At 45.2% G+C, this 26,828-nt stretch overlaps 1 protein-coding gene across 2 annotated transcripts in view; it reads right to left on the reverse strand.

The window, feature by feature from the left end:
- The window catches only part of LATS2 (large tumor suppressor kinase 2), a 70,878-nt gene that overhangs the window by 11,132 nt on the left and 32,918 nt on the right, over window positions 1-26,828 (reverse strand). For both annotated transcript variants that reach the window (XM_048845521.2, XM_048845513.2), the window contains exon 3: window positions 4,160-4,292. In XM_048845521.2, the coding sequence (XP_048701478.1) occupies window positions 4,160-4,292 (133 nt within the window). The remainder of the gene's footprint in view (window positions 1-4,159; window positions 4,293-26,828) is intronic.

Consider the following 26,828-nt stretch of genomic DNA (forward strand, 5'->3'; position numbering starts at 1 on the left):
TTGGGGAGCACAGGCCACTGGCTGCACAGAGGTAGGAGATCACCCTGCGGCCTCCCCACCCTTCACTCCGGTACACGGACTCAGCAACGAGGCTGCAACCAACGCTGACACAATGCAAGGACAGGACCTGTCCCAGAAACACCCCGGGACCCTGTCCCTCTGTGCCAGGTGCACCAGGTGTGGGCAGGCAGGCTCAGCAAGGCAGGATCCAAATGTGGAGGAGCTTACTGTGGGGGGATCCAGGTGTGGGTTAAGAGGGTTCTGTGTTGGGCAATCTGGGTGTTGGCAGCTCAGTGAGGGATCCAGGTGCAAGGGGGATCTGGATGGATAGGGGCTTATTGGGGGGTTCTGTGTGCAACGGTAATGGGACTCTGCAGGGGGGGGGTCCAGGTGAAGGTGGTTGAGGCTCAGCTGGGGGGTGGGGGAGGACTGGGTGTGCAGGGGAGAGGGACTCAGTGGGGTGGGGATCCAGGTGCAGCTGGTTGGGGCTCGGTAGGGTGGGGATCCAGGTGTGGGTGGCTCATCGGGGTGGTCCAGGTGCGAGGGGAGTGGGGCTTGTCACAGAGGGTTCTGGGTGTGGGGGGGGTGAGGCTTGGTGGGAGGGTCTGGGTATGAGGGGGTCTGGGTACACGGGGGTTGGGTGGATGGGAGAGCAGCCCCCTGTACAGTGATCTCTCCCCCTGCAGCTGAGGAGCAATGGGTAAAGGAAGTGTGGGGAAGGGGATGGCAGAGTTTACAGAGCTTCCTACAGCTAGGGGAGAAATCTGGGGGTGGGTCTGACATGGCCCTGGATGCCGTGCTGACCCCAGCGCAGGGTAGGAGCCACCAGCTGGGTCTTCCCCAGTTCCATCCCCTGCCCCACAGTGATTTACCTCTCTGCTGGCTGCCCTGGGCACCCGAAACGTACTGCTGGGGAGGGCTGCATGACCGCTCTTGTGGCTTCCCTGTCAGAAAGTCTTTCTCTGAAGGGAAGCAAAGAAATCTGTGGGGGACATAACTTGTGCATATGCGCAGTGGCACAGAATTCCCCCAGGAGTAAACAAGTATCCCTTGGAGAAGATGCACAGGGATACATATGGATGTGGGAGCAGAAATCCCCCAGGTAGAAGTGGGGTCATGCTGGTGCAGCACAGCCAGAAGAGTGGCTGGCACTGGCCTGGAAGGGGATGTGGCTTGTGCGGCATTGATGCAGTATATCCACTCAGCATCTCTGCTGGCACAGCACACAGGGAGCACTGGCTGCAAACTGAAGCTGCTTCCCCCTCAGGAACCCTGAAGAAAAGCAACAGGGTGAACATTACTGTCCTCCTTTGGAGATGTGCCTGGGAACTTGCCGGTACAGAGATGTAATTTACATTTCCTGGGACAGTGAAGCTGATCAGTTTGAGGAGTGTTTGGGTCTGTGGAGGTACTAACTACGTGACTCACCAGAAATTATTTTTGCCCACATCCTCCTATCTAGCATGGCAAAATTTGGGTCTGCATATCTTTCATCTGGAAGGGTTTACGTCTTAGTGTATTTTGTAGTGTCTGCTAACTACGGCCATAGAGAACACTGATTCTTTCAGTCTCATCCACAACTGATGTCAGATAGGCTCCATTTGGCTCTCAGTTGAATGCTAAAAATGTGCTATCAATTTTAATATTAAAAGTTAAAACCATATGAAGAAAGGAAAAGGATTTGAAAACGTACATGCCATAGACCGTAACTGGGAATCTCTGAAGCAAGTGCTTAAACGCTCACACTGGGAATCTAAACGCTTCCAGCAAAGCTTGTATGCCATCTAATCAATTGCAGGAGGCCTACACAACCTAGCATAAGCACTCTAATACGAAACAAATCAAAATGTTTTTCTGGCATGTCAGACAGACACACGCCAATCACAAGCCACCTGAGTTTGGCTTTTTTGAGGATAACAAAGTGAAGGCTTCAACAGAACTTAAAAGAAAAGGACTTTAAATAGTTGCAGTAGTGATTTGATCCTGAAATCTCCACAGTCTGGCATTCTGTTTAAATGAGACCAGGATGTGATCAGGAAGTAAAAGCAAAAGAAAATGAAAAACAGCTGGGTAACTAGAACCTTTAGGCAAGAAAGATTGCAAGAACAGGGTTTCGAAAATATGAACTGACCTACCAAAAGGAATATGTGCGTTCAGGGGATAAGGATTTTAATATATTTGAAAGAAAAAACCCACCACCCTACACATAAGGCAAAACATAGTTATTAAATAATTCTGTCAATATTATTTTAAATTCTTCCTAATGCTTATCTGAGGCCCTGTCTACACATGCCTTATGCCCAAGTCCAAAAAAGGAGAGAGGAACCCTGGCAATTACCATTCCGTTTGCCAGATTATCATCTCCCATACAAATAACCTGGAAGGGGGCCTGGAATACAAAATCTCTGCAAGTACCCTGTATCCCCCTCACTCCCATACATTGTCCCACTGGAAGTGCAGGATTTATAGAAATCAGCAAGGCCCATCCCCACACATGGCAGAACCCAGAGCCATATATCATCACACAAGAAGCTCCTCCTTACCCCACTTCCTCATAGCGGCTACCAGGGACAGCACTCTATCACCCGCAACAGGAGAAATGGCTTTGTCCCCAGCTCTTCCAAGTAACCTCCAAGGGCCTTTCCCTTCCCCGCAGCTTTCCCTCTTCCCAGCCACTCCTCATTAGACTTGCCCAGTCTTAACACCCTCCCCAGCACAGACCCTGGACTGCAGAGTGCCCTTACTAGGATCTGGAGTGGGGAGGGATGGTGAGTGAAGTTACTGCATTAAGCTAAATCAGTTTAAGTGCTACACTAGGGGGTTGTGCCACTGTAACAAAACCAATTTTAACTTGATTTTGTTAATTAGTTAGGTACAAGTTTTCCAATACAGACAAGACCTTAGAACGTTATACGTTACCCACGACATTCTGGCCAGAGGAGAGGCCAACCCAAGGTTATTGCTAAGCACAACCCACTTCTCTTCCCCCATGCTGGTAATGACAATGCTATCTGATCCCATAGATCAAGCTACTTAGATCAGTGGTTCTCAGCCTTTCCAGACTCCTGTACCCCTGTCAGGAGTTGGATTTGTCTTGCGTACCTCCAAGTTTCACCTCACTTTAAAAACTACTTGCTTACAAAATCAGACATAAAAATGCAAAAGTGTCACAGCACGCTATTACTGGACAATTGCTTACTTTTCATTTTGTCTGTATGAAATGTTAGTTTGTACTAACTTTGCTAGTGCTTTTTAATGTAGTCTGTTGTAAAACTAGGCAACTATCTAGATCAGTTGATGTACCCCCAGGGCTACACGTACCCCTGGTTGAAAACCACTCGGCAGAGTTTTACTGGCATAGCTATGTTGGTTAGCAATGTGAAAAAAAATCACCCCTGCAGCAGACACGTAATTATGTTGGCAAACCCCTGGTGTAGACACACTTGTGCCACCAGAAGAGTGCACCAGAAGAGGCATAGCTAATGTCATTCAGGGAGCCTCCCTTCTGGTGGCACAGGTGTGTCTACACCAGGTGTTTGCCAACATAACTACGTGTCTGCTGCAGAGGTGATTTTTTTCACACTGCTAGCCAACATAGCTATGTCGGTAAAACTCTGTCAAGCAGAGTAAGCCTAGGAGTAGGAGGTGATTTTACCTCTGTAAATTAGGCATAAATTTTTAACAGTGAGAGTGATTAATCACTGGAATAAACTACCAAGGGAGTCAAACAAGTTACTGTGCTCAATACAGGGGTATCTGGGTGAAAGTTAATGGCCTGTGACATACATCATACATCGTCTGAGCAGATGATCTAATGGTCCCTTCATGGATTCAACAGAATTGAAGGCCAGAAGTTGCTGGGAATTTCCAGTCTGCAAGACCAGACTCCTGTTGAATCTAGGGACCTTGCCACAGAAAGTATGTCCAGTTTGCTGTGGCGCATGCAGAGCCTCGCCCTCTTTCGCCTTAAAGTAGACTCTCAGAACAGGGTTGAGGCACACTGGCAGAACTGAGTGGAGAAGCTGGTATTGTTGTTCCTATGAACAGAAAACTCCTGCCCACTACGGTCAATTCAGCTCTTTTCACCCACTACAAATTCAATTGAAAAATAAATACATTGCAAGAAAGAGGGGTATAATTTAAAGGAAACTTTTCTTACCTGGCGAGGTCTGTTTAATCACACGTACTATCTGTTCATTTCTAGGATCCAGATAGCCCATCTTACTAATGTACTCCAAAGCTGCTTCAATGCTTCTGCTGCCTGTCTGCTTCAGAGCTCGTACAGCCATCTCCTAAATAAAATTAAAAGCAGAGTAAGAGGTAAAGCATACAGTCAGACAAAAATCAAGAATGATCTCTTAGTTTAGGGATCAACAGGACTTTTTATATTTAAAAACAATATATTATACAATTCATACCAAATCAGGCTGATTACAACTAACTGGACTTGTATGTTTTCAAAATATTTGTGAGAGTTAAGTGACTTTTGTTTTGTTTTTTTAAATACTCAAACTCTGACAAGGTATTGGATACTCCACTTCCAGAATGGACTGCATTTTTCCGGGGTATGCCAAATGACAGCTAAAAATTCTGGTAGCTACAGGTCTTTAATATTATTTTCTCATTTGCTATAGTTCTACATTAGTGTAAATTTTAAAAAGGTAATTCAAATGTTGCTGCTATTCAAAACAAACTCGTATAAACAACACAGGAAACAAGAATCATACACATATCTTAGGAAAATTCAAGTAAAACTCATCAGACATGTTGGCACAGGTACTGTTTCAATGGCAAACCCTGCTAAAAAGCCTGGAGGTTCATTTAGGATAAACATTGTCCATCCACCATATCCTGTAAGTTCACCCCCCCCCCCACCAGTGTCTCTTCTCCCTCCCCACCGTCCCCCAAGACAACAAGTTAGCTCTCTTTAGAACAGGGGTTCTCAGGACAAATATTTTGGTGGCCTCAGAGTGCGGCCACCAACTCTTGCTGGTGGTCACTCACACTTTTTCCTAAAATACTTGATTAGCTTTAGGAAAAACAAATACATATGCACGAATCATAGTAATTTATTGCTAGCTAGTAAATCTGCTGTGAAAAATGATATTTGTTAAAATTACTTTTCACAGAAGACTTACTAGCTAGCAGAAAACAAACATACAAGTATCACTTTTCACAGCAGACTTACTCAGTCCTGGCAAGCCTGGGGACAAATTAAGAACTGAATGGGGGATCGGGGTAGGCAGCAGGGGCCAGGAGTGATGGGGCTGGGAGGGGGGCGGGGAGCTGGAGGAGACAGTGAGGGGCCAGAGCCTGAAGCCCCATGACTGGGTGTTGGGGATGGAGCCCAAAGCTGCACAGCCAGAGTCCGGGGCCCACTGCTGCACAGCCAGAGCCTGAAGCCCTGTGGCTGGAACCTGCCACCCCAGGGATGAGGCCCAAAGCCTGAGCGCAACCTCCTCTGGGAAGGTGGGGAACTCACCGGCTGCCTGCTCCTCCAGCATTGTGCCCCAGCTGTCTCCAGAGCGGGGACAGGGTCTAACCCCTGCTTGCAGCCCCAGCAGCCAACACCAAGGCAGTGCATCCACGAACAACAAGGAAGGGGAGGGGCCGCTGCTTTGCCACCAGCCCTCCCCATCACAGCCTAGGAGGCTGTGGCCACAAGAAAAGCTGCCTACCTTGGAGGACTGCTATACATTTGCTGTAGCCAAGAGAGCTAGTGTCTGAAGCAAGCAACTGGGAGCTGGAGTTTAATACTATAGGTACTTTGACAAACTCAGGATTCCTGGGTTTTAATCTCAACTCTGCACCTAATTTGGTGCAAATCTACACTTAAAATGCTGCATCAGCGCAGCTGCACGGATGCAGTTGCACTGCTGTAGCACTAAAGAAGAGCTAAAATGACAGGAGAGAACTCTCCTGTTGGCGTAGTTAATCCGCCGCCTCAAGAGGCGGTAGCTATGTCAGTGGGAGAAGCTCTCCCGCCAACATAGCGCTGTCTACATGGCAGATGGGGGGTGTCAATATAATTAATTGGTTCTCGGCCAATGGGAGCTGCAGAGCCGGCACTAGGGTCGGGGCAGCATGCGGAGCCCCCTGGCTGCCCCTACGCACAGGAGCCAGAGAGGGGACATGCCGCTGCTTCCAGGAACTGCGCAGAGCCATAGCATATGCAGAGCAGGCAAGCCTTCGACCCCACTCCCCGGCTGGAGCTCTGGAGCAGAGCAAGCCCCAGACCCTGCTCCTCAGCAGGCGTTTGAGGACCGGATTGAAAGGTCTGGTGGGTCAGACACGGTCCGCGGGCCGTAGTTTGCCCACCCCTCATCTAACACATTGATTCATGAAAGTATAGCATGTCTATGCAAACAGAGGCCACATCTCAGGGACTTGCAGCACAGATAATAAGGCTCAACTCTTTTTTGTGGGAGCGATAGATTACATGCTACCATAGAGTAGAGAGGTTCTCGGAAAACAATAGAACAGTTCTTGGAGCTAAACTGATTTACAATTCCTGAGGATCTACTCCTCCTTTTAAAATCAAAATAACCACTGAGTTATATGGTCCTCAGACAAGTATTTTTATAAACAGAAAAGGCAGAAATGAGGCAAAAAAAATCTGCTTGGTGCAGTAACCAATGGTGATTTCAGGGCCAAAACATTCTTTTAGATGGAGGAATCAATCCGGCTCCCACCGAGGCCAACAAAAAGATTCCCACTGAGTGCAATGGGAGTTGGATCAGGCCCTTAGCTGCTGATTATTTTCTTTTCACTGAGCCAAATACTTTAAGTTGCATTATGGTTTGAGAACTCTAGCTGATTATTGTGTTTTAAGCTAACGTTACAGCCAGCGGCCAGACTTTAATAAGAAACACAAGCTAGGGGCAGTGTGCACAGAAATCACAAGGGGACAGATCAGTCCCAGCTGCACATCATTCTCTACATTCTATGTGTTCTCTTTTGAGAATTCAAACATTCTCAGTGCAGCGTTTCCATGCACCTTTTCGTTAGCATTGGCTGTGGCTGCAAAAAGAAAACAAGGCGAAAAAAACTGATTTAAAAAATATTGTTACCTGTTAAAACATTGAGCAAGGAGATTTAAGTGGTCAGCTACATACCTGTGACATTCAATGTTTCTAATGTAAAAACTATGGTATTTAAGCAGCCACCAGGTCAGCATTTTATGTAAAGTATGGACTCAATATGAGGGGGTGGGGAAGTTGTCTTCCATATTTGGTGGTGTACAGAGAGGAATAGGTGTTTGTGTGCTTTCCAGCCCCCACAGCTACAAGCAGTGACAGTGGATTGCATAACCAGACAATGGTAATCACCAGATCTATTTGGCACCCCCACTATCCAGGATTGCTGGAACAATTTGTATAGTGTGACTGCTGAGAGCCATTGAACCAAACTATAAACCCTGGATATAATGGAAACCACTTCAAGCCAGGGAGAGTGTCAGCACCCCTAGTTCCATCCCTACACCACTGCCACAAGCCCTGAGCTGGTAGATAGTTGCTCTCCACCAAGCAGCAAGACTTTGCCACAAGGAAAGCCACCTCTAAGCGCTGATGCCCAACAGGGAATATCTGTGTCTGACAGTAAACAGATAATTGGATATGTAAGTGTACAGACTTCATCTTAGTATGTGCAGTGAAGGCTTTCCCCATTTTAGCCTCCTGCCTGGCTGGAGGCCAACATCATTGGCAGAGCCTAGCGTTCTTGCTGTACTACAGGGTTGTCCAGCAACATTCTTCATTCAAAAAGCTCAGAGTCATCAAAACATATTTATCATTGAATTGAAGATTGCTCAAGAGGTAAGTAATACTTTTTCTGAGAACATTGCGTCTGAAGGAGACAATAGGTCCTCCAAGATTTGGAAAGGATAATTAATTGCTAACAACAACAAAATTAATTACTTGAATCACCTTTCACGTATAAGGATGGGTGACAGATGCAGGAAACTGATACAAATTCCCCAAGAAAAGGAGATCAAGATTGTGCCAGAACAGATGATCGAGACATGAGAATTAGCCTTTCAGGCCTAGCCCACATTTTATATATATAAGCCTGGGGACTAATAAGCTTTAAAGAATGAACAAAGACAGGCTATTGCCAAGAAACAACTAGAATTTAGAACACTCTTCAGGGCTCTAGTAAATGCCTAATCAAGAAGATAAAAGTCGTGGAATCGACATGTTGTTTGCTGCCAAAATGTTCACTCTGCTTGTGTGTTATAGCCCCTCCTTCACCCTGTGCTTGTGTTGTCTATTTAGATGGTAAGCTCTTTGGGGTGGGAGAGTCGACTACTACCCCGTGTTTGTAGGGTGTTTGGCACAATGGGCCCCATTCTTGGACGGGCATTAGGTACTACTGTAATAAACATGATTACGATCAGTATGTTGGGTACAGTGACAAGGGGTCAAGCTGTTTGAGAGGATGAAGCACTGGTTTGGATAGCAAAAACAGACATTGTACATTTCATAATAAGATGATCAGTGCTCAGAAACTCATGTCAGAAATGGCTTTACTCAATATTCAAAATAATGACCTGAAAAAGAAATAATTTTCTTTTGTCTGGAACATTGAAGGGATTAAATTGAGGTGGGAAGGAGAAGTTGGGGTGGGGAAGGATGGGACAGGAGACAGACAGACAGACAGACAAATTACTAAAAGGATTTCCTCCCTGGTTTCTTACAGCAAGGTTGCAATAGCATCATTCAGGATGAACAGTACTACCCGTGGAGTGCTCACTGTGAGGAAGTGTATAACAATCTGGCCCTTAGACAGTAACCTATCTGCAGGAAGGGTTGGTCATCTCTGAATGCCTATACATTCACCAGCACAGTACTAAACTAATAAATAAAAACCTGGTATAGAGGCAATGTTATGCAGTACTAAAGTGCAAACCAAGGTTCATAACCCTATTTTTTTCTTCTTATGACCCAAGCAGGTGGAAGCAGGGAGGACTTGTAGCTGCAATGCTTTCAGCTCCCAGGACAGAAAGGGGACTACTACTAGCACCATTAACTGAAGTCTAAGCTGTGGTCTACACTAGGAGTTTAGGTCGAATTTAGCAGCGTTACATCTATTTAACCCTGCACCCTCCACACAACAAAGCCATTTTTGTCGACTTAATGGGCTCTTAAAAACAATTTCGGTACTCCTCCCCGACGAGGGGATTAGCGCTGAAATCGACCTCGCTGGGTCGAATTTGGGGTAGCGTGGACACAATTCGACAGTATTGGCCTTCCGAAGCTATCCCAGAGTGCTCCATTGTGACGCTCTGGACAGCACTCTCAACTCAGATGCACTGGCCAGGCAGACAGGAAAAGCCCCGCAAACTTTTGAATTTCATTTCCTGTTTGGCCAGTGTGGTGAGCTGATCAGCACAAGTGACCATGCAGAGCTCATCAGCACAGGTGACCATGGAGTCCCAGAATCGCAAAAGAGCTCCAGCATGGACCGAACAGGAGGTACTGGATCTGATCGCTGTATGGGGAGACAAATCCGTGCTACCAGAACTCCATTCCAAAAGACGAAATGCCAAATACTTGAAAAAAATCTCCAACGGCATGAAGGACAGAGACTATAACAGGGACCCACAGCAGTGCCATGTGAAACTTAAAGAGCTCAGGCAAGCGTACCAAAAAACCCAAGAGGCAAATGCCCACTTGGGGTCAGAGCCCCAGACATGCTGCTTCTATGATGAGCTGCATGCAATTCTAAGGGGTGCCCCTACAACCCCACACCTGTACATGGACTCCTGCAAGGGAGTCTCATGCAACAGGGATGAGGATTTTGGGGACGAGGAAGATGATAAGGAGGGGGAGGTTGAAGATCGCTTGCCTGGTGTGCGCTGAGAAACCGTTCTCCCCAACAGACAGGAACAACCAGGGCTCCCGGACCTTGAAGGCAGAGAAGGCAGCTCTGGTGAGTGTACCTTTGTAAATATAATACAAGGTTTATAAGCAAGCATGTTTAATGATTAATTTGCCCTGAAGACTTGGGATGCATTCACGGCCAGTACAGTCACTGGAAAAGTCTGTTAACGTGTCTGGGGATGGAGCGGAAATCCTCCAGGGACATCTCAATGAAGCGCTCCTAGAGGTACTCCCAAAGCCTTTGCAAAAGGTTTCTGGGGAGGGCACCCTTATTGCGTCCTCCATGGTAGGACACTTTACCACGGCAGGCCAGTAGCATGTAGTCTGGAATCATTGCATAAGAAAACATGGCAGCTTGTGGTCCCGGTGTTTGCTGGCATTCAAGCAACATCCGTTCTTTATCTCTCTGTTATCCTCAGGAGAGTGATATCATTCATTGTCACCTGGTTGAAATAGGGGAATTTTGTTAAGGGGACATTCAGGAGGTGGCTGTTCCTGCTGGGCTGTTTGCCTGTGGCTGAAAAGAAATCATCCCCGCTGTTAGTCACGCGGTGTGGGGAGGGGTGAAGCGATCATCCCAGAGAATTGGGGGGGGGGGGTGTTAGTTGGGTTTGTGCTGCATGTTAAAGCAGAAACATCAGCCCCTCCTTTTAAATGGTCAATGTGTCTTTCAATTTGACTCTCTTTTTTCCTCCTGCAGCTGCAAATGTTTCAACGCTGCCATTAGGATCTCCGTGCCAGGGGCTAGCGCAGATAAGAAGGCAAAAAACAAATGCAGTCCTCCCAAACTGAAAGAGCCCAGCAGAATGCATGGATGCAGACAATGTCAGAATCCAGGAAAGCACAAAATGAACGCAAGGACAGATGGCTGGAGCAACAGGAGAAGTGAAAGCAGCGTGATGAGAGGAGGCAGGATGTGATGCTGAGGCTACTGGAGGATCAAACTGATATGCTCCGGCATATGGTTGAGGTGCAAGAAAGGCACAGACCGCCACTGCAGCCCCTGTGTAATCAACTGCCCTCCTCCCCAAGTACCATAGACTCCTCACCCAGACACCCGAGAATGTGTGTGTGTGGGGGGGGTGTCCCCCCCTCTGGTCACCCAACGACTCCACCCCAGAGGACTGCCCAAGCAACAGAAGGCTGGCATTCAATAAGTTTTGAAGGGCAGTGTGGCTTTGTCCTTCCCTCCTCCCCCACCCCACTCGGTGCTTCCCCCTTCCCCCACCCCTCCCGGGCTACCTTGGCAGTTATCCCCCTATTTGTGTGACAAATTAATAAAGAATGCATGAATTTGAAACAACAATGACTTTACTGCCTCTGCAAGTGGTGATCATAGAATATCAGGGTTGGAAGGGACCTCAGGAGGTCATCTAGTCCAAACCCCTGCTCAAAGCAGGCCAATCCCCAAGGGAATCAAAGGCGGGAGGGGAGGGCGGTTGGCTTACATGGAAGTAGACTGAACCAAGGGGGTGGGTTTTCATCAAGGAGAAACGAACAGAACTGTCACACCGTAGCCTGGTCAGCCATGAAACTGGTTTTCAAAGCTTCTCTGATGCACAGCGCGCCCTGCTGTGTTCTTCTAACCGCCCTGGTGTCTGGCTGCACGTAATCAGCGGCCAAATGATTTGCCTCAACTTCCCACCCCGCCATAAACTTCCCACCCCGCCATAAACGTCACAGAGATTGTGGGGCACACAGCAAGCAGTAATAACAATGGGAATATTGGTTTCATTGAGGTCTAACCGAGTCAGTAAACTGCGCCAGCGCGCTTTTAACTGCCCAAATGCACATTCTACCACCATTCTGCACTTGCTCAGCCGAAAGTTGAACAGCTCCTGACTACTGTCCAGGGTACCTGTGTATGACTTCATGAACCATGGCATTAAGGGGTAGGCTTGGTCCCCAAGGGTAACTATAGACATTTCAACATCCTCAACGGTTATTTTCTGGTCTGGAAAGTAAGTCCTTTGCTGCAGCTGTTCCTACAGACCAGAGTTCCTAAAGATGCGAGTGTTATGTACCTTTCCCGGCCATCCCACGTTGATGTTGGTGAAACATCCCTTGTGATCCACCAGTGCTTGCAGCACCATTGAAAAGTACCCCTTTCGGTTTATGTACTGGCTGCCTTGGTGCTCCTGTCCCAAGATAGGGATATGCGTTCTATCGCCCCACCACAGTTAGGCAATCCCATTGCAGCAAAGCCATCCACTATGACCTTCACATTTCCCAGAGTCACTACCCTTGATATCAGCAGCTCAGTGATTGCGTTGGCTACTTGGATCACAGCAGCTCACACAGCAGATTTGCTCACTCCAAATTGATTCCCGACTGACCGGTAGCTGTCTGGCGTTGCAAGCTTCCGGAGGGCTATCACCACTCCCTTGTGAACTGTGAGGGCTGCTCTCATCTTGGTATTCTTGTGCTTCAGGGCAGGAGAAAGCAAGTCACGAAGTTCCATGAAAGTGCCCTTACACATGTGAAAGTTTCTCAGCCACTGGGAATCATCCCAGACCTGCAACACTATGCGGTCCCACCAGTCTATGCTTGTTTCCCAGGCCCAGAATTGGTGTTCCATGGCATGAACCTGCCCCATTGCCACCAGGATGGCCAAACTGCCGGGGCTCGTGCTTTGAGAGAAGTCTGTGTCCATGTCCTCATCACTCTCGTCACCGCGCTGCCATCGCCTTCTCGCCTGCTTTTGCAGGTTCTGGTTCTGCATATACTGCATGATAATGATGAGGTGTTTACAATGCTCATAACTGCCGCGGTGATCTGAGTGGGCTCCATGCTTACCGTGGTATGGCGTCTGCAGGAGAGCAGAGTCGCAGGGGAAGCGGTGGTTGGATGACCAGTGATGCAGACCAACTGCACCATCTGCTGCCAGGACACAACAGCTGAGTGGGCTGCACGCTTGCCATGGTATGGCGAGACAAAAGCAGCCAAGCAGAATGGCAGCAGAAGCAGCCCTGCGAGACCACCAGGAGAGCAGCGTGGCAGCGGAAGCAGTGGATGACGATGGTCATATAGAGGACCTGCGAGGTGGATTCATAGCAGCAGGAGAGCAGAGTGGCAGCGGAAGCGGTCGTTCGATGATGATGGTTTGCAGCCCTACTGCACCATCTGCTGAAAGCAGTATGGTGCCCGCATGGAAAAAAGGCGCGAAACGATGGTCTGCCGTTGCTTTCACAGAGGGAGGGGCGACTGACGACATGTATCCAAAACCACCCACAACAATGTTTTTGCCCCTTCAGGCATTGGGAGCTTAACCCAGAATTCCAGTGGGCGGCAGAGACTGCGGAAACTGTGGGATAGCTACCCACAGTGCAACGCTCCGAAAGTCGACGCTCGCCTTGGTACCGTGGATGCACTCAGCCGACTTAATGTGCTGAGTGGGATTTAGTGGGGTCACACGCAATCGACTGTATAAAATCACTTTCTAAAAAAATCGACTTCTATAAATTCGACCTAATTTTGTAGTGTAAACATACCCTAAGGGAAGCTTATTTTAGTCCTCCCAGACAGAGAATAGCCATGGTAACATGCGTATCAGGAGAGAATAGAGTAATGCAAAAGTAAAACTAAGACAAAGGCTTGATTTTCATTTCAGATGCCCAGAATTAGAGTTACTCAAAACAAATTCAATTTCAATTTTTTGGCAAAGATTTTCATTTAAAAATTGCTTTTGATAATAAAATAATTTTCAAACTATTTATCAGGTTTGTATAAACTATCTCGCTGGTCAAACTTTTCTGATTTTAAAAAAATTTGGTCAATTTCACAAAAGCCAATAAAAATTTTTAAAAGATTGGCATGAAGTTTATTTACTGATTCTCTCAACCAGCTCTACCCAGGATCAGGAAGTCATACACCATCTAAATTTCCCTAGCAGGGAGAAGCTCCAGCCTCTGGAGTTGGGAGGCAGGTATATTTATACCTACTCAGAGTAAGCATCATGCCAGCTGCATGAAACTGACACAGAAAGGGGTTAAGGAACATAAGAATCAGAAAATGACAAAATTACCAAGGAAACTTCACAACTAATACAAACCATTTTAAAACACTTTGATGCAATGTATTTATATTAAAGTAATAAATTGCACATAATGGTTTGTTCTCTTAACTGAGTTCATACAGTACATCCCAAAATGGTAGATTCTTTAACATGTACGGCATTTGTCTCATGAAGGAAACCTGCCAGGTATAAGATTTAGACATATCCAAGGTCCTGAAGTTAAGCCATTTGGAAATATTCCAAGTGTCACTGCTCATCATTTCCAAACAAATGCTTGTAAGATACAGTGATGACTTATAAGAAGGCATTTCTAGACAGAGACTGTAGGTGTAAACATTTCATTCAAGAGATGTTACATGTTTTTTAAAAAAAAATTACACGAGGCTTTCAAACCCAGGAAGAGTTAATTACATAACTCCTGTTAAAGTCAATCTCTGAGTGTATGTGTATGTATACAGACACTTCTGTTGAAATGAGTTTAGTTGTAGTAGGCCTAGAAATCCCTTGAAGGCAACACATGAAAAAAGCCCCATGCATTCTCTCTCTCTCATGGAAAAAAAAAATAAATAAAAATACCGTTCCTGTATGAAGATGCACTCTCTTGTTAAGATACATAAGTTTGTAGTGTAGGCATGCCCTAAGTAGACCTATGGTCAAAGGCGATGTGTAGGGAGGACATGAGGGGTGGGTCTCAAGTGCCCCCCACCCCCGATTGGCCTGCTAGCGTGGGGAGGGAGAGCGGCTCTGTCCTTCTTTCCCTGTTCTCCCCCTGCACGTTTGGCTGCTCTCCCTGGTAGCAGGGTGGGGAGCAGGACAGAGCTGCTTTTGCCTGAGAGTGCCTGGCTGGGAGGCAGCGGCTGCCCACTCCCTGCCCAAGCTCGGCTGCCAGGGACAGGGTCCGAGCATTCCGGGGAAGAGGGGGTTCCGACTCGTTCAGCCTCTATCCCCGGCAGCAGGGCCTGGGCGGCGGCCGCTCACTTGCTGGGGACAGGAGCTGAGCGAGCCAGAAACATCCCGCTTGCTCGGACCCTGTTCCAGGCAGCTGAGCCCGAGCAGGGAGCAAGACACCACAGCCTCTCAGCCAGGCAGAAACAGCTCCGTCCTGCTTCCTGCTCAGCTGCCAGGGAGAGCGGCCAAATGTACTGGGGGGAGGTGCAGGGAGAGAAGGACAGAGCTCCCCACCACGTTACTTGCGGGAGAGCACGGGGGCTCAGGGTGGGGGTCACTGGACAGAGGACACGTGGGACAAATCATGTCCTCCCCTTTAGATTGTGGAGTGCCGCACCCCACTATAGGGAGGCACCAGTTGTCTATGCATATGGTGGTTCATGTCCACACTACCCTCCTTCTGGTGGTGGTGTGTGTCTTTACCAGGAGCGCTTCCACTAACTTGACAGCGGCAGTGCGGGGGGCTGAGAGACCGCTTTCAGCTCCACATGCAGCTCCTCGCTGAGAGCCTCGCTGCTCCCCAGGCTCTTGGCTCAGCGCTCCCCGCTGTCCGCTGAGAGCCCAGGTGGCTGCCAGACTCCCCGGGGGGAGCCGGGAGCCTTGGTGCAAGCAAGGCAGGCACACCCCGGCTGGGAGAAGGGAGCCCGGGGGCAGCCAGGCTCTAGTTGGAGCCCTCCACCCATCTCAGGGTGACAGCCCAAGCTCTGAGCAGCTTTCTTGTCAATGTCATAGCTCCAGCCATGAAATTGACAAGAATGACAGCCAACAACCGGTGTAAGTAACCTGCAGCATCTAAATGGACACTGTGTCACCCTAACTACACTGACATAAGCCCTACGCCTCTCATGGAGATGAAGTTATTATGTCGATGCAGTAGGGCACTTACATCGGCGGGAGCAAGGTTGTAGTGTGTTTGCTGATGTAAGCTACCTTACGTCGACCTAACTCCGAAGAGTAGACAAGGGCTTAATTTACTGTTGTACTACAACAGTTCCTGGAAGCATATTAAGTAAAATGAACACAAAAGACCCTGTCCTGAAGAGCCTACACTCCAAGTTAACATATGCTGCAATGAAAGGACAATAAAAATAATGCAACAAGGAAAACAGTGGCCAGGGCATTCAGAGATGAGGGTGTTGACAATCAAAATGGGACTTCCCAACTTGCTGGACGAAGAGAAAGAAGAAGAGAAAGAATGGAAAACATCTCAGTTCAAGCAAGCAGCCAGCTGGGCTCATTGACAGACGGAAGCTCCCACTCCTCCTACAAGCCAGGAAAACGGAAAGTAGTAGGAGAGAACAGCAGCAGTGATAGAGAGTACTGCTTTCGGATCAGATGATCCTTGATTCAGGTCCCAAGAAGAAAAGAATCATCCTTGACTTTCTGCCCCCAATAATGCTTGTATGTTGTCTTTCTATTTCCCCTTCCCTGCAAGATGCTAACCCAGAGATTAACACATTTTCTTTGAATAGCTGTGCATCAATGGATTTTCTCTCTCCATAAACATGTAAAACTTCTTTTTCAAAATGACAACAAAACAAAATAATCACCCAAAAACCACAGCACCTAATAGGAGCACGTACAGGATTCTGTTAGTTTAAGCAATGCAATCAGTAGGCCTTTCAAAGTACTGTAAATATTGCCATACCAGAACACAGTAATGGCTCTCATCTTGTCCAGTGTCCTGACTGTGCCAGTGGCATACTTATTGTTGACGCAGTTTAAAAATAAATGCAAGCTATACAAATATCAATGGTTTGCTGTCAAAACTGGGAGGATGTATCTAGTGGGGTCACTCCTGCATCCAGTACTATTCATTATTTTCATTCATAACCTGGATAGTGGAGAGGAGAGCATGCTTATAAAATCTGCAGATGATAACAAACTGGGAGGGCTTGCAAACACCTTGGAGGACAGGATTAGAATTCAAAATGATCCTGACAAATTGGATAGTTGGTCTGAAATTCTACAAGATGAAACTCAGTAAAGATAAATGCAAAGTACTTCACTTAGGAAGGGAAAAATCAAATGCATCATTACAAAATGGGGAATAACTGGCTAAGGTGGTAGTAGTGCTGAAAAGGATCTCGGGTTATAGCGGATCACAAACTGAATATGAGTCAACAATGTACTGCAGTTGCCAAAAAGGCTAATATTAAGGAGTGTATTAACAGGCATGTTTATATAAGACACAGGAGGTAACTGTCCTGCTCTACTCAGCACTGGTGAGGCCTCAGCTGGAGTCCTGTATCTCAATTCTGTGCGCCATGCTTTAGGAAAGATGGTGACAAACCGGAGAGCAACAAAAATGATCAGAGGTTTGGAAAACATAACCTATGAGGCAAGGTTAAAAAAACTGGGTAAATTTAGTCTTGAGAAAAGAAGACTGAGGGTGGACCTACTAACAGTCTTCAAATAAGTTAAGGGCGGTTATAAAGAGGACCGTGATAAGGGTAGTTAAACTCTGGAATAGGCTTCCAAGGGAGATTTTAAAACCTCCAATGATGGGGGTTGCACAACCAGGTTGGACAAACTCTTGTCAGGGAGGTTTACATGGTCCTTCATCAGTGCAGGGGGCTGGACTTGAGCACTTCTCAAGGTCCCTTCCAGCCCTACATTTCAATGATTCTATATTAGGAGAACATTAAAGTTGCACACCTAAGTACTCCAAAAGCCACAAAGTGTCAATGTTAAAGTTGTCCATGCAACTTTAACACTACCCCGTGAGCGTAAACATTATGATTAAGGCTACAGTTTTGTCATGCAAATTTTCAGTCACTCAATCTCACAGCAGAGGTGTGGGGGAAAAACCCATAGTCATGGAAATGTCACAGGGTACAGGGGGTGGATAGTGGAGAGCGAACCCACCCCAGTGAGGCCTGGGGGGGGGTGGGGGTGGAAACCGAGCCCACCCCACAGTGGTGGTTCCTGTTTTGTGGGGCTAGACCTGGCTCCCCTCTCTAACAGTTGTTACCCCTGGCACTAGGTCACATCATCAGTCAAATTTGGCCAGTCTGCCCTTCCATCTCCATCTGTAGAGGGGGTGGATGCACCAAACATGAATGGTGCTGTGACCACACGGGCCAGGTCACAATGCCCAGCACAGGGAGATGAAGCCACAGAAGCTGCCAGTGACACAATTACCGTGAACACTGTGACCTCCGCACCAAAATCATAGCATTATGATACAGTCTTTAATTACACTAATACATTCTATTTTTCGTATAATTTTTCCTTCAACCTTAGGCACACACGTGCAGAATTTTGTAATCTCCCCTCCCTCCCACATCTTGTATACTTACATTATTTTCATTCTCATAAATCAATATAAATATCATGGACTTATGTCCTGATTTTCCAGAAATGCTGAAGATCATCTTAGCCCAGGGGAACAAAACATGCTCAGCACCTCTAAAAACCAGACCACATTTAGGCTTTTTAAAACAAGTTATTTTCTCTCTATGAAATGTTCTCTAATAATGTTGTAATCCATGTACTATACATTTTCTTCTCAACTAGCAGGAAACCTGCTTTACATGCAGTTCAGCAATAAGGCAGTTACCCTCAAAGCTAGCTTAGCCGCAGATTTTAAGCGGCTAACATCTCTGCCAGAAAGAAAAGGAGTACTTGTGGCACCTTAGAGACTAACCAATTTATTGGAGCATGAGCTTTCATGAGCTACAGCTCACTTCATCCGATGGGTGTAGCTCACGAAAGCTTATGCTCAAATAAACTGGTTAGTCTCTAAGGTGCCACAAGTCCTCCTTTTCTTTTTGCGAATACAGACTAACACGGCTGCCACTCTGAAACATATCTGCCAGAGGCATGCACTGGGGCGGGACAGGGGACAATCATCATTGGGGGCACACCGGGGCAGGGGAGGAGAGAAAAGAGCAAGCTTCTGTCAGAGTGGGGAAAGAGCGAGCTCCATGCGTCTACACTTAAATCTGTCTCCTGCTGACGTCAGCGCCCCATTACAGTGACGCAGGATAGCGCCTCCCCAAGGGGCAGCGAGCCACAGCTGATGTACTGAGGTTGATGCAGCATGAGCGCAGACACTGCATTACTTGTGTCGACCCTAACAGTTCTCCAGCCGCTGTCCCATAATGCCCAACACTTACCACTCTGGTCACAATTGTGAACTCCACTGCCCAGGGATCACGGGGACAGGAAGGCCCCCCTCCCTTTTAAAGCCCCACACATTTTTGAAATGCCCTTTTCTGATTGCCCACCTAGCAGTCCTCTGTTGTTGTGTGCAAAAGCCCAGCTGACCATGCCAGCTTTTGTGCCAGTCCATCTTGGAACAGACAGGGGATATTGAATCTCCTGAGCCTATGGAGAGAAGAGCCTGTCCAAGCACAGCGACGGACCAGCCGTAGAAATGTGGACATCTACGAGCAGATTGCTTGGGGGATGCAGGTGAAAGGCTACAACCGGGACCAGCAGCAGTGCCACATGAAAGGAACTGCATCAGGCATACCAGAAAGCCAGGAAGGCCAACACCCGATCCGGTGCGGAGCTGCAGACCTGCTGCTTTTTACAAAAAGTTGCATGCCGTCCTTGGTGGAGACCATCACCACCACAGATCTCTGAGGAGCCTGAGCCACAGACCCCTGGCGTGAACAGCGAGGACAAGGAGGCAGCAAAGGAGGAAGCAGAGGAGGACGATAGGGGACATGCAACAGAGAGGTGGGGGGAGGGGGGGAAGAAGTCCAGCTATGCTATGAGCCAGGACTTGTTTGAGACTCCCCCACAGTCCAGTCAGTCCAAACAACTACAGGACACATGATTTTTCCCCTCTGGTTTAATGAAATTGGCAAATGTGTTCTTCAGTGAGGCACTACTGATATCAGTATTGAAGTCCAATTTAAGAAATGAAAATAAACATTGCATCATTCAACAAGGAACCAATATAAAATTCAAGGAAGAATGTTCAGTAAATTGCTCTCATGAGTTTATAAATTCCGCTAAGTGAAAACCTCCCACTAGAATAAAACCTCCATCACACATAAAATATACATGATGCATACATCCATACAGCAATGAGATGCCCATAGCAGGCTTGCGAGGCTCGGGCTATGGGGCTGTTTAATTGCATTGTAGACATTCAGCCCCAAGCGGAAGCCCAGGTTGTAGATCCTGAGAGGTGGGAGAGCTTGAGTCCTGGGACCCTCCCACCAATCAGGGTCCTAGACCCCGGGCTCCCGCTTGAGTCTGGACGTCTACACTGTAGTTAAATAGCCCTGCAGCATGAGCCTGGCAAGCGGGAGTCAGCTGAAACAGGCCAGCTGCAGGTTTTTAATTGCAGTGTAGATATACTCAGTGACTAGGTTTCTGGACAAAACACACCCATGATACGGTCACTGTTGCCTCCTGGCTGAGGGGACAGTACTCACTGTGGGCTGACACTGTCCTTTTACAAAAGGACCGCTAGGATGGCTACATTTTCATAAAGATGTGCCTGAATCACGCTCAAAAAATGCAGAGTTGTGCATATAAAAATATTCCTTCAGTAGGTGTCACTTAAACATGAAAATCCTGCTGCATGGCCAAGAGAGCCAAATGATGTGGATTAGGGCTGTCAATTAATCACAGTTAACTCATGCAATTAACTCAAAAAATTAATTGTGATTAAAAAAATTAATCACGATTAATCGCACTTATAACAATAGAATACCAACTGAAATATATTAAATATTTTTGGATGTTTTTCTACATTTTCAATATTGATTTCAATTACGCCACAGAATACAAAGTGCACAGTGCTCACTTTATATTATTATTTTTGATTACAAATATGTGCACTGTAAAAATGATAAACAAAAGAAATAGTAGTTTTCAATTCACCTCATACAAGTACTGAAGTGCAATCTCTTTACTGTGAAAGCGCAACTTACAAATGCAGATTTTTTTTTGCTTAATAACTGCACTCAAAAATAAAACAGTGTAAAACTTTAGAGCCTACAAGTCCACCCAGTCCTACGTCTTATTCTGCCAACCGCTAAGACAAACAAATTTGTTTACATTGATTGGAGATACTGCTGCCTGCTTCTTATTTACAACGTCACCTGAAAGTGAGAACAGAGTTCCCATGACACTTTTGCAGCTGGCGTTGCAAGTTATTTACATGCCAGATATGCTAAACGTTTGTATGCCCCTCTCATACGGAAATTATAGAACCAAAACCACCAAAAAAAGAAAACGAACCTTCTGCTGGTGGCATCTGACTCAGATGATAAAAATGAACATGCATCAGTCCGCACTGCTTTGGATCATTATCATGCAGAACCCATCAACAGCATGGGAGCATGTCCTCTGGAATGGTGGCTGAAGCATGAAGGGACATATAAATCTTTAGCGCATCTGGCATGTAAATATCTCACAATGCCAGCTATAACAGTGTCATGTGAATGACTGTTCTCATTTTCAGGTGACATTGTAAACAAGAAGCAGGCAGCATTATCTCCTACAAATTGTAACCAACCTTGTTTGTCTGAGCGATTGGCTGACCAAGAAGTAGGACTGAGTGGACTTGTAGGCTCTAAAATTTTACATTGTTTTATTTTTGAATGCAGTTTTTTTTGTACATAATTCTACATTTGTAAGTTCAACTTTCATGATAAAGAGATTGCACTACAATACTTGTATGAGGTGAATTGAAAAATACAATTTTTTTGTTTTTTACCATGCGAATATTTGTAATAAAAAATAAATATAAAGGGAGCACTGTACACTTTGTATTCTGTGTTGTAATTGATATTTATATTTAAAAATGTAGTAAACATCCAAAAATATTTGAAATAAATGGCATTCTATTGTTAATCTTGTGATTAATTGCAGTTACATTTTTTAATCGCACAATTAATTGCAATTAATTTTTTTAATTGCTTGACAGCCCTAATGTGGATGCATCTGGTATGTGGCCATCTAAGGACACAAGTCCAATTTCAATATAGCTAAGTAATAGATGTGTGGGAAAGTGGTAATTAGATAATTAAGTGTTAACAATTTAGCATTTTTTCCATAGTGAATGCACTATGCATATCAGACGTTAATTCTAATTTGAACATGTACAGTTTTGTACACTGAAGTCACAACTGTGCTCTGCACATATAGTCTTAGCCATAGTAGGCCATACTAGCTGCCCTCCGGAGCAGCACTTCACATGCAGAATAGTCATTAGGCCATTGGAAAAATACCCCCCCTTCCAACTCCCACATCTTGCTGTTAATACTGAAGTACCAATTTCTTGACCTGACTATGAGAGCAAGTAATTAGTCTGGATAGAACGGCAGTTCACTGAAGTTTCCATGAGGAGATTATTCCTTTTCATCAGCCATAAGTAATGTAGTTGCTAATTTTATTACTCAAGTGCTAGCCAAAAATGCTTTCGGCTAACATTACGCAGGAGAGTGCTAACACAGTACTCCAAGCATTTTTCACTGCAGACACAGACATTAGAAGTGACTGGCTTCTATTCCTCCCCCCTCTACTACTACAAAACAGAGTATATATTAAAAATAGTCATGTTGTTTACAAATGTTCACAGGGTTCAAGCATAATGTTTCTGCCAAGCTGGGTGTAGGTGAATCATTAACTGGGCATCCAGATCCAATATGGTGAGTCACTGGGTTCACTGTCCAGAAATAAAAGCATCAGGGTACAAAAAATATGGAGAGAGACAGAAAGGCCTTCCTTGAACTGCCAACCTCAAACCTCAGCTAATCTGCTCCAAATAAAGACAAAAAGTACCGTCCAACTTGAAGTTCATGGGCACTGTTTATTTCACACAGCTCCATGCTTAATAAATTGTGAATCTAACCCAGGCGCTGATGGTCCACTCAGATTTCTTAATGCTATTTACATAATGCATTACAATTTGTATTCATTTTCCAAGACTTTAACATAAAAGGGCAATAATGCCACTTTCTTTTACCGTGTAATGTTATACATCTTTATTCAGTTTTCAAAGCACTTCATTTTCAAATGCGTTCTTACAACCTCTCCCGCAAGAGAGGAAAAATTCTTAACAACTTCCCAGTAATGACAGTCACTAAGAGCAAGTCACCTAATCAAATTCTAGGTCAGATGCGAACATAATTCTTCAAACAAGGTTAATGTATCTGTTCAAAAAGTGTTTCTGACATGGATTTTAGTACTTTAGGAGAGCTCCCTCCCCCTTAATTTTCCCTTTGGGAATACTTTAATAGAACTGTAAAATCTCCAGGATATCGGTTTGGAATGCATTATAACTGAAGTGTTCTTCTTTGGGGATTTACACTACCATGGGATCCTAACTAATGTCAAGTAGTAATGCACATTCCAATTAAAAACCCTGAGTTCTATTGCGAGACAAATAAAGGGTACTTCTCTGTAAACTTAAGGAGACTGAATAAACATCTGGGTTTTATCTTACGTATCCTCGTGTTTTCTCAATATTTAAAAAAAGAATCAGGAGAGACTTCTTGGCCTCTTTACTGTTCAAAAGCTGGGAAATTCACTATCGTTATCTTTGTACCTATTTTTAAGACGGTAATATCTCAACTTAAATTCATTAGAATTCTACTCCTGTATTTCTCTTTCTAAACTCTGAAAATAAAAGTATGAAAGATAGCATTCAACTGATGTCTCTAAAAAAACCTGGATGATCAAATTTTGCACACTAGGGATCATATTAGAAACTTGCCAAGCAGCACTTAATGTACATAAGCTCTATAAAACACACATGTATCTGTGAAATGCTGAGCACCATGGACTCCCACTGAGTGGCTCTCAGAGAACAGTTCAGAAAAAACCTCAAAATACCCCTTTCTACAGAATGTCCTATATAGTTAGTACAGCTTTCCACAACTGCATGATAAGACTTCAAGTCACACAGCGCTGGAAGCAAAAAACCAGCTGGATAAAATATCCTAAGGTCAGGCTTTTTACATTTAAAGCAGTCGCAGCAAAATTATTCAAATTCTCAGCGCATAACTGACCAGGAGGAGATTCCACAGAGAGGCAAGCAATTCCTCAAGAGAACAGCTGCAGTCTCTGAATCTCAGGAATCACTGTAACAACAACAAAAATATTGTGTCCTCTCCATGTTAATCAGGAGCATAAGTATAAGAAATTAAAGATAGCCTACCATCAACTAACAATTTAATTGGGGATATAGAAAAACCTTGTAATCGGATACCTGACTTCAGTTACACCAAAAAGTAAAGTGAAGTAAATGATAGAGAATTCTTGTCAGTCATTTTATTCAATATTATGTACATCTACCATTAGGTTTTATTACACATTAAATTCCTTTAGCAACGTTTCTGGCACATAGGAGGCAATTTCTTTCAAGGTGCCCACATCATGTTTGTTCTTTGTTGCCCTATATTCTTTTAGCTATAGCTTTCTTCAGATCACTCCAAAGTTACTTCTTCTGGATACAAATAAAGTAAATAAAGGCCAAGGCAATAAACACTAGATCAGTGCCCTTCCTGCCTCCCATCCAAACAATATGTGCATTTTAGGATGTGTGCTTTGAATTGTTGTGGAAAAGTAAATCCTCTTCTAAGCTTATCCTCAGTGGCATACTTTTTAGTACTACTTTCTTACCTCTCCACAAACTGCACTATATTATGCCATCGGTGAAACACAGCTCAAAAACTAGATAAGCAAAATAGCCATCTTCCAGCAATCTTAACAGTGGTAACTAAGCTGTCTTTGAGAGTCTCCCATTCCCTCCTCCAATATATAACCTTTATAACAGAATGAAACGTGTACGTTTATGCTTCATCAGACCATGACGTTTTGGTTCAAAACTTTTCAGTCTTTTTCTCATGTTGCCTTGGGAAGTTGTTTTAATGGCACTCTTTTGGGTTTTAGTGTCATGGCTATTTTTCCTTCACTAAGCTTACAACTGAATATTACAAAGCAACTTTTTTTAAAAACACATTTATAATCTGAAAGATACAGACAAGGGGAAACAGTGCTACATAATAGGCCATAATCAACAGACTAGATGAGTTTAAAATTTAAACCAGAGGGAAAACCCTCATGTATCACAGTATTATGCTAATCAAAAACCAGTCACAGCATCACTAATAAGTATTACACCCATCCACAGCAAGTATATTCCCAATGAAAACATACTTGTGGTTATGAAAAATTCTAAATCAGGTTTGTCTTGATTTAGAAGTATATATATCAGGATGACACAATTTTAATTTTTTTCCTCCACAGCTGGCATTTGAGAAGGAAGCTTAAAATAGCTCAAGTAGATAAAGAAAAAGCCCCTTTGTATAGAAAACTTACTGTGAACATTTTATCTTAGTTTCTCAAATAATTCTGGCAATGAAATAAGGAGACTGTCTTCCTCAGTTCCTTCTTCCATGCCTATTACTCAAAATTCTGAGGCACCCTCTTGTTTCCTCAGACTTTCAGTCTGTGTCACTATACAGGACACCAACCACATCATTTTATTTATGCTATATCATCAGATATTTATATTACAAGGTATGGTTCTTTGCACGATTACTGCTTGACAAGCATATTTTTACATGGTAAAATGCTTCTTACTAGTCCCTTACCTAATGCAGAACATTAGGTACCAAGAAACAACAGGATGGGTAATCAACTTTCTTAGAGTGAGTAAAATGATTCCTAGAACTGGTACCTATGTTAGCATTTTACTACTTAAAACTTTTTCACGTGTTGGGCTAAAGTCTTCTCAAATATCACAAGCCAAGCAGAGTGAGACCTGATCAGTTCTTTGACAGGAAAACACCAAGGGTAACAAGTGGGGCATTGCATGAAGTGGTTGCGGAATTTCATTATATGGCACTCAACAAACTAATGCCCAGGAGGGTATTAGGCAGTAATGTATTGGTGATGGTCTCTTTTGGAGGAGACATAAAAATCTTGGTCCTGCCTACTTATGGTTCCAAGAGTAAGGATAAGAGGTCAGCAGAGGTTCCAAGAGTAAGGATAAGAATATTAGCCCTGGTTGGGCAATTACACTCCAAATTCCTAAATTCTTCTTCCTGCTATTGTTTGGAGACCATGTTACTTCCTCTTCTGAACTAGTGTGCCGTGTTGCTAAGCACTGTCAAACAGCTGCCATTCCACTACGCTGCACTGCAGCAACGTGTGAAGTGATTCCTGTAGATTCAAGGGGAAATCTCAACACTAGCCCTCACTTACATGGGAGTATGCCAGGACCAAGTTCCAGACCTACTCTCTTTCTTCACTTTTGTGGGTGGGTGGGTGTGAGGTTTATTGCTTATCTTGATAGGGTTCCCATCTCTGTGTACGTTGCCCATGCTGTTGTATTGTATGTGCCCCAAGCTGCAGTGAGTCTTACAAACACATTCTTTTGAATTGAAGACAGTCTGCTTCTGAGGTCAAAGTTCATTTCTTCATATTGCGAGTGACGTGATAGCCTGCGCTTTTCCTCCTCAGTACTTAATATGCCCAAAAGTGGGGATGAATTAGTTATCCGCTTGCCTCTCTACACAGCTGAAAAAGATCTGAATTGCAATTTACTCACATCCCCCTAACCCCCACAAATTTTTCACTATGTGTCTGCAAATATTTGGCGCTGACTAAGGCTGTGATTTTGGTGTGAAGGTCACAGTGTTCCCAGGAGTCATGAACTTTAATGAAGTCAATGACTCTGCAGCAGCAATTCCTGTGGGCCGGGTTCCCAGTTCCGGGCACTGAGAACTGACCTATGTGATCACAGTGCCACTCATGTTTGGCTCATCCACCCTCCAGAGATGGAAACAGAGGGGCAGATGGGCCAAATTTAATTGGCGCTGTGACTAGCGCACAGGAGTGGGGAGCCAGGCCCAGCCCCTGTGGGACAGGAGCCGCAGCTGCGTGGTGAGTGCGGCCTGGGCTCTTTCTCCAGCAGCACCCTACCCTTACGCCTATGGGCCTCCTCTCCTTGCTGCAATGGGCTCTCTCCAACACCCTCCCCATACACAGACCTTTCTATGACTATG

Source organism: Caretta caretta, chromosome 1, assembly GCF_965140235.1.
Source record: "Caretta caretta isolate rCarCar2 chromosome 1, rCarCar1.hap1, whole genome shotgun sequence".
Lineage (NCBI taxonomy): Eukaryota > Metazoa > Chordata > Testudines > Cheloniidae > Caretta > Caretta caretta.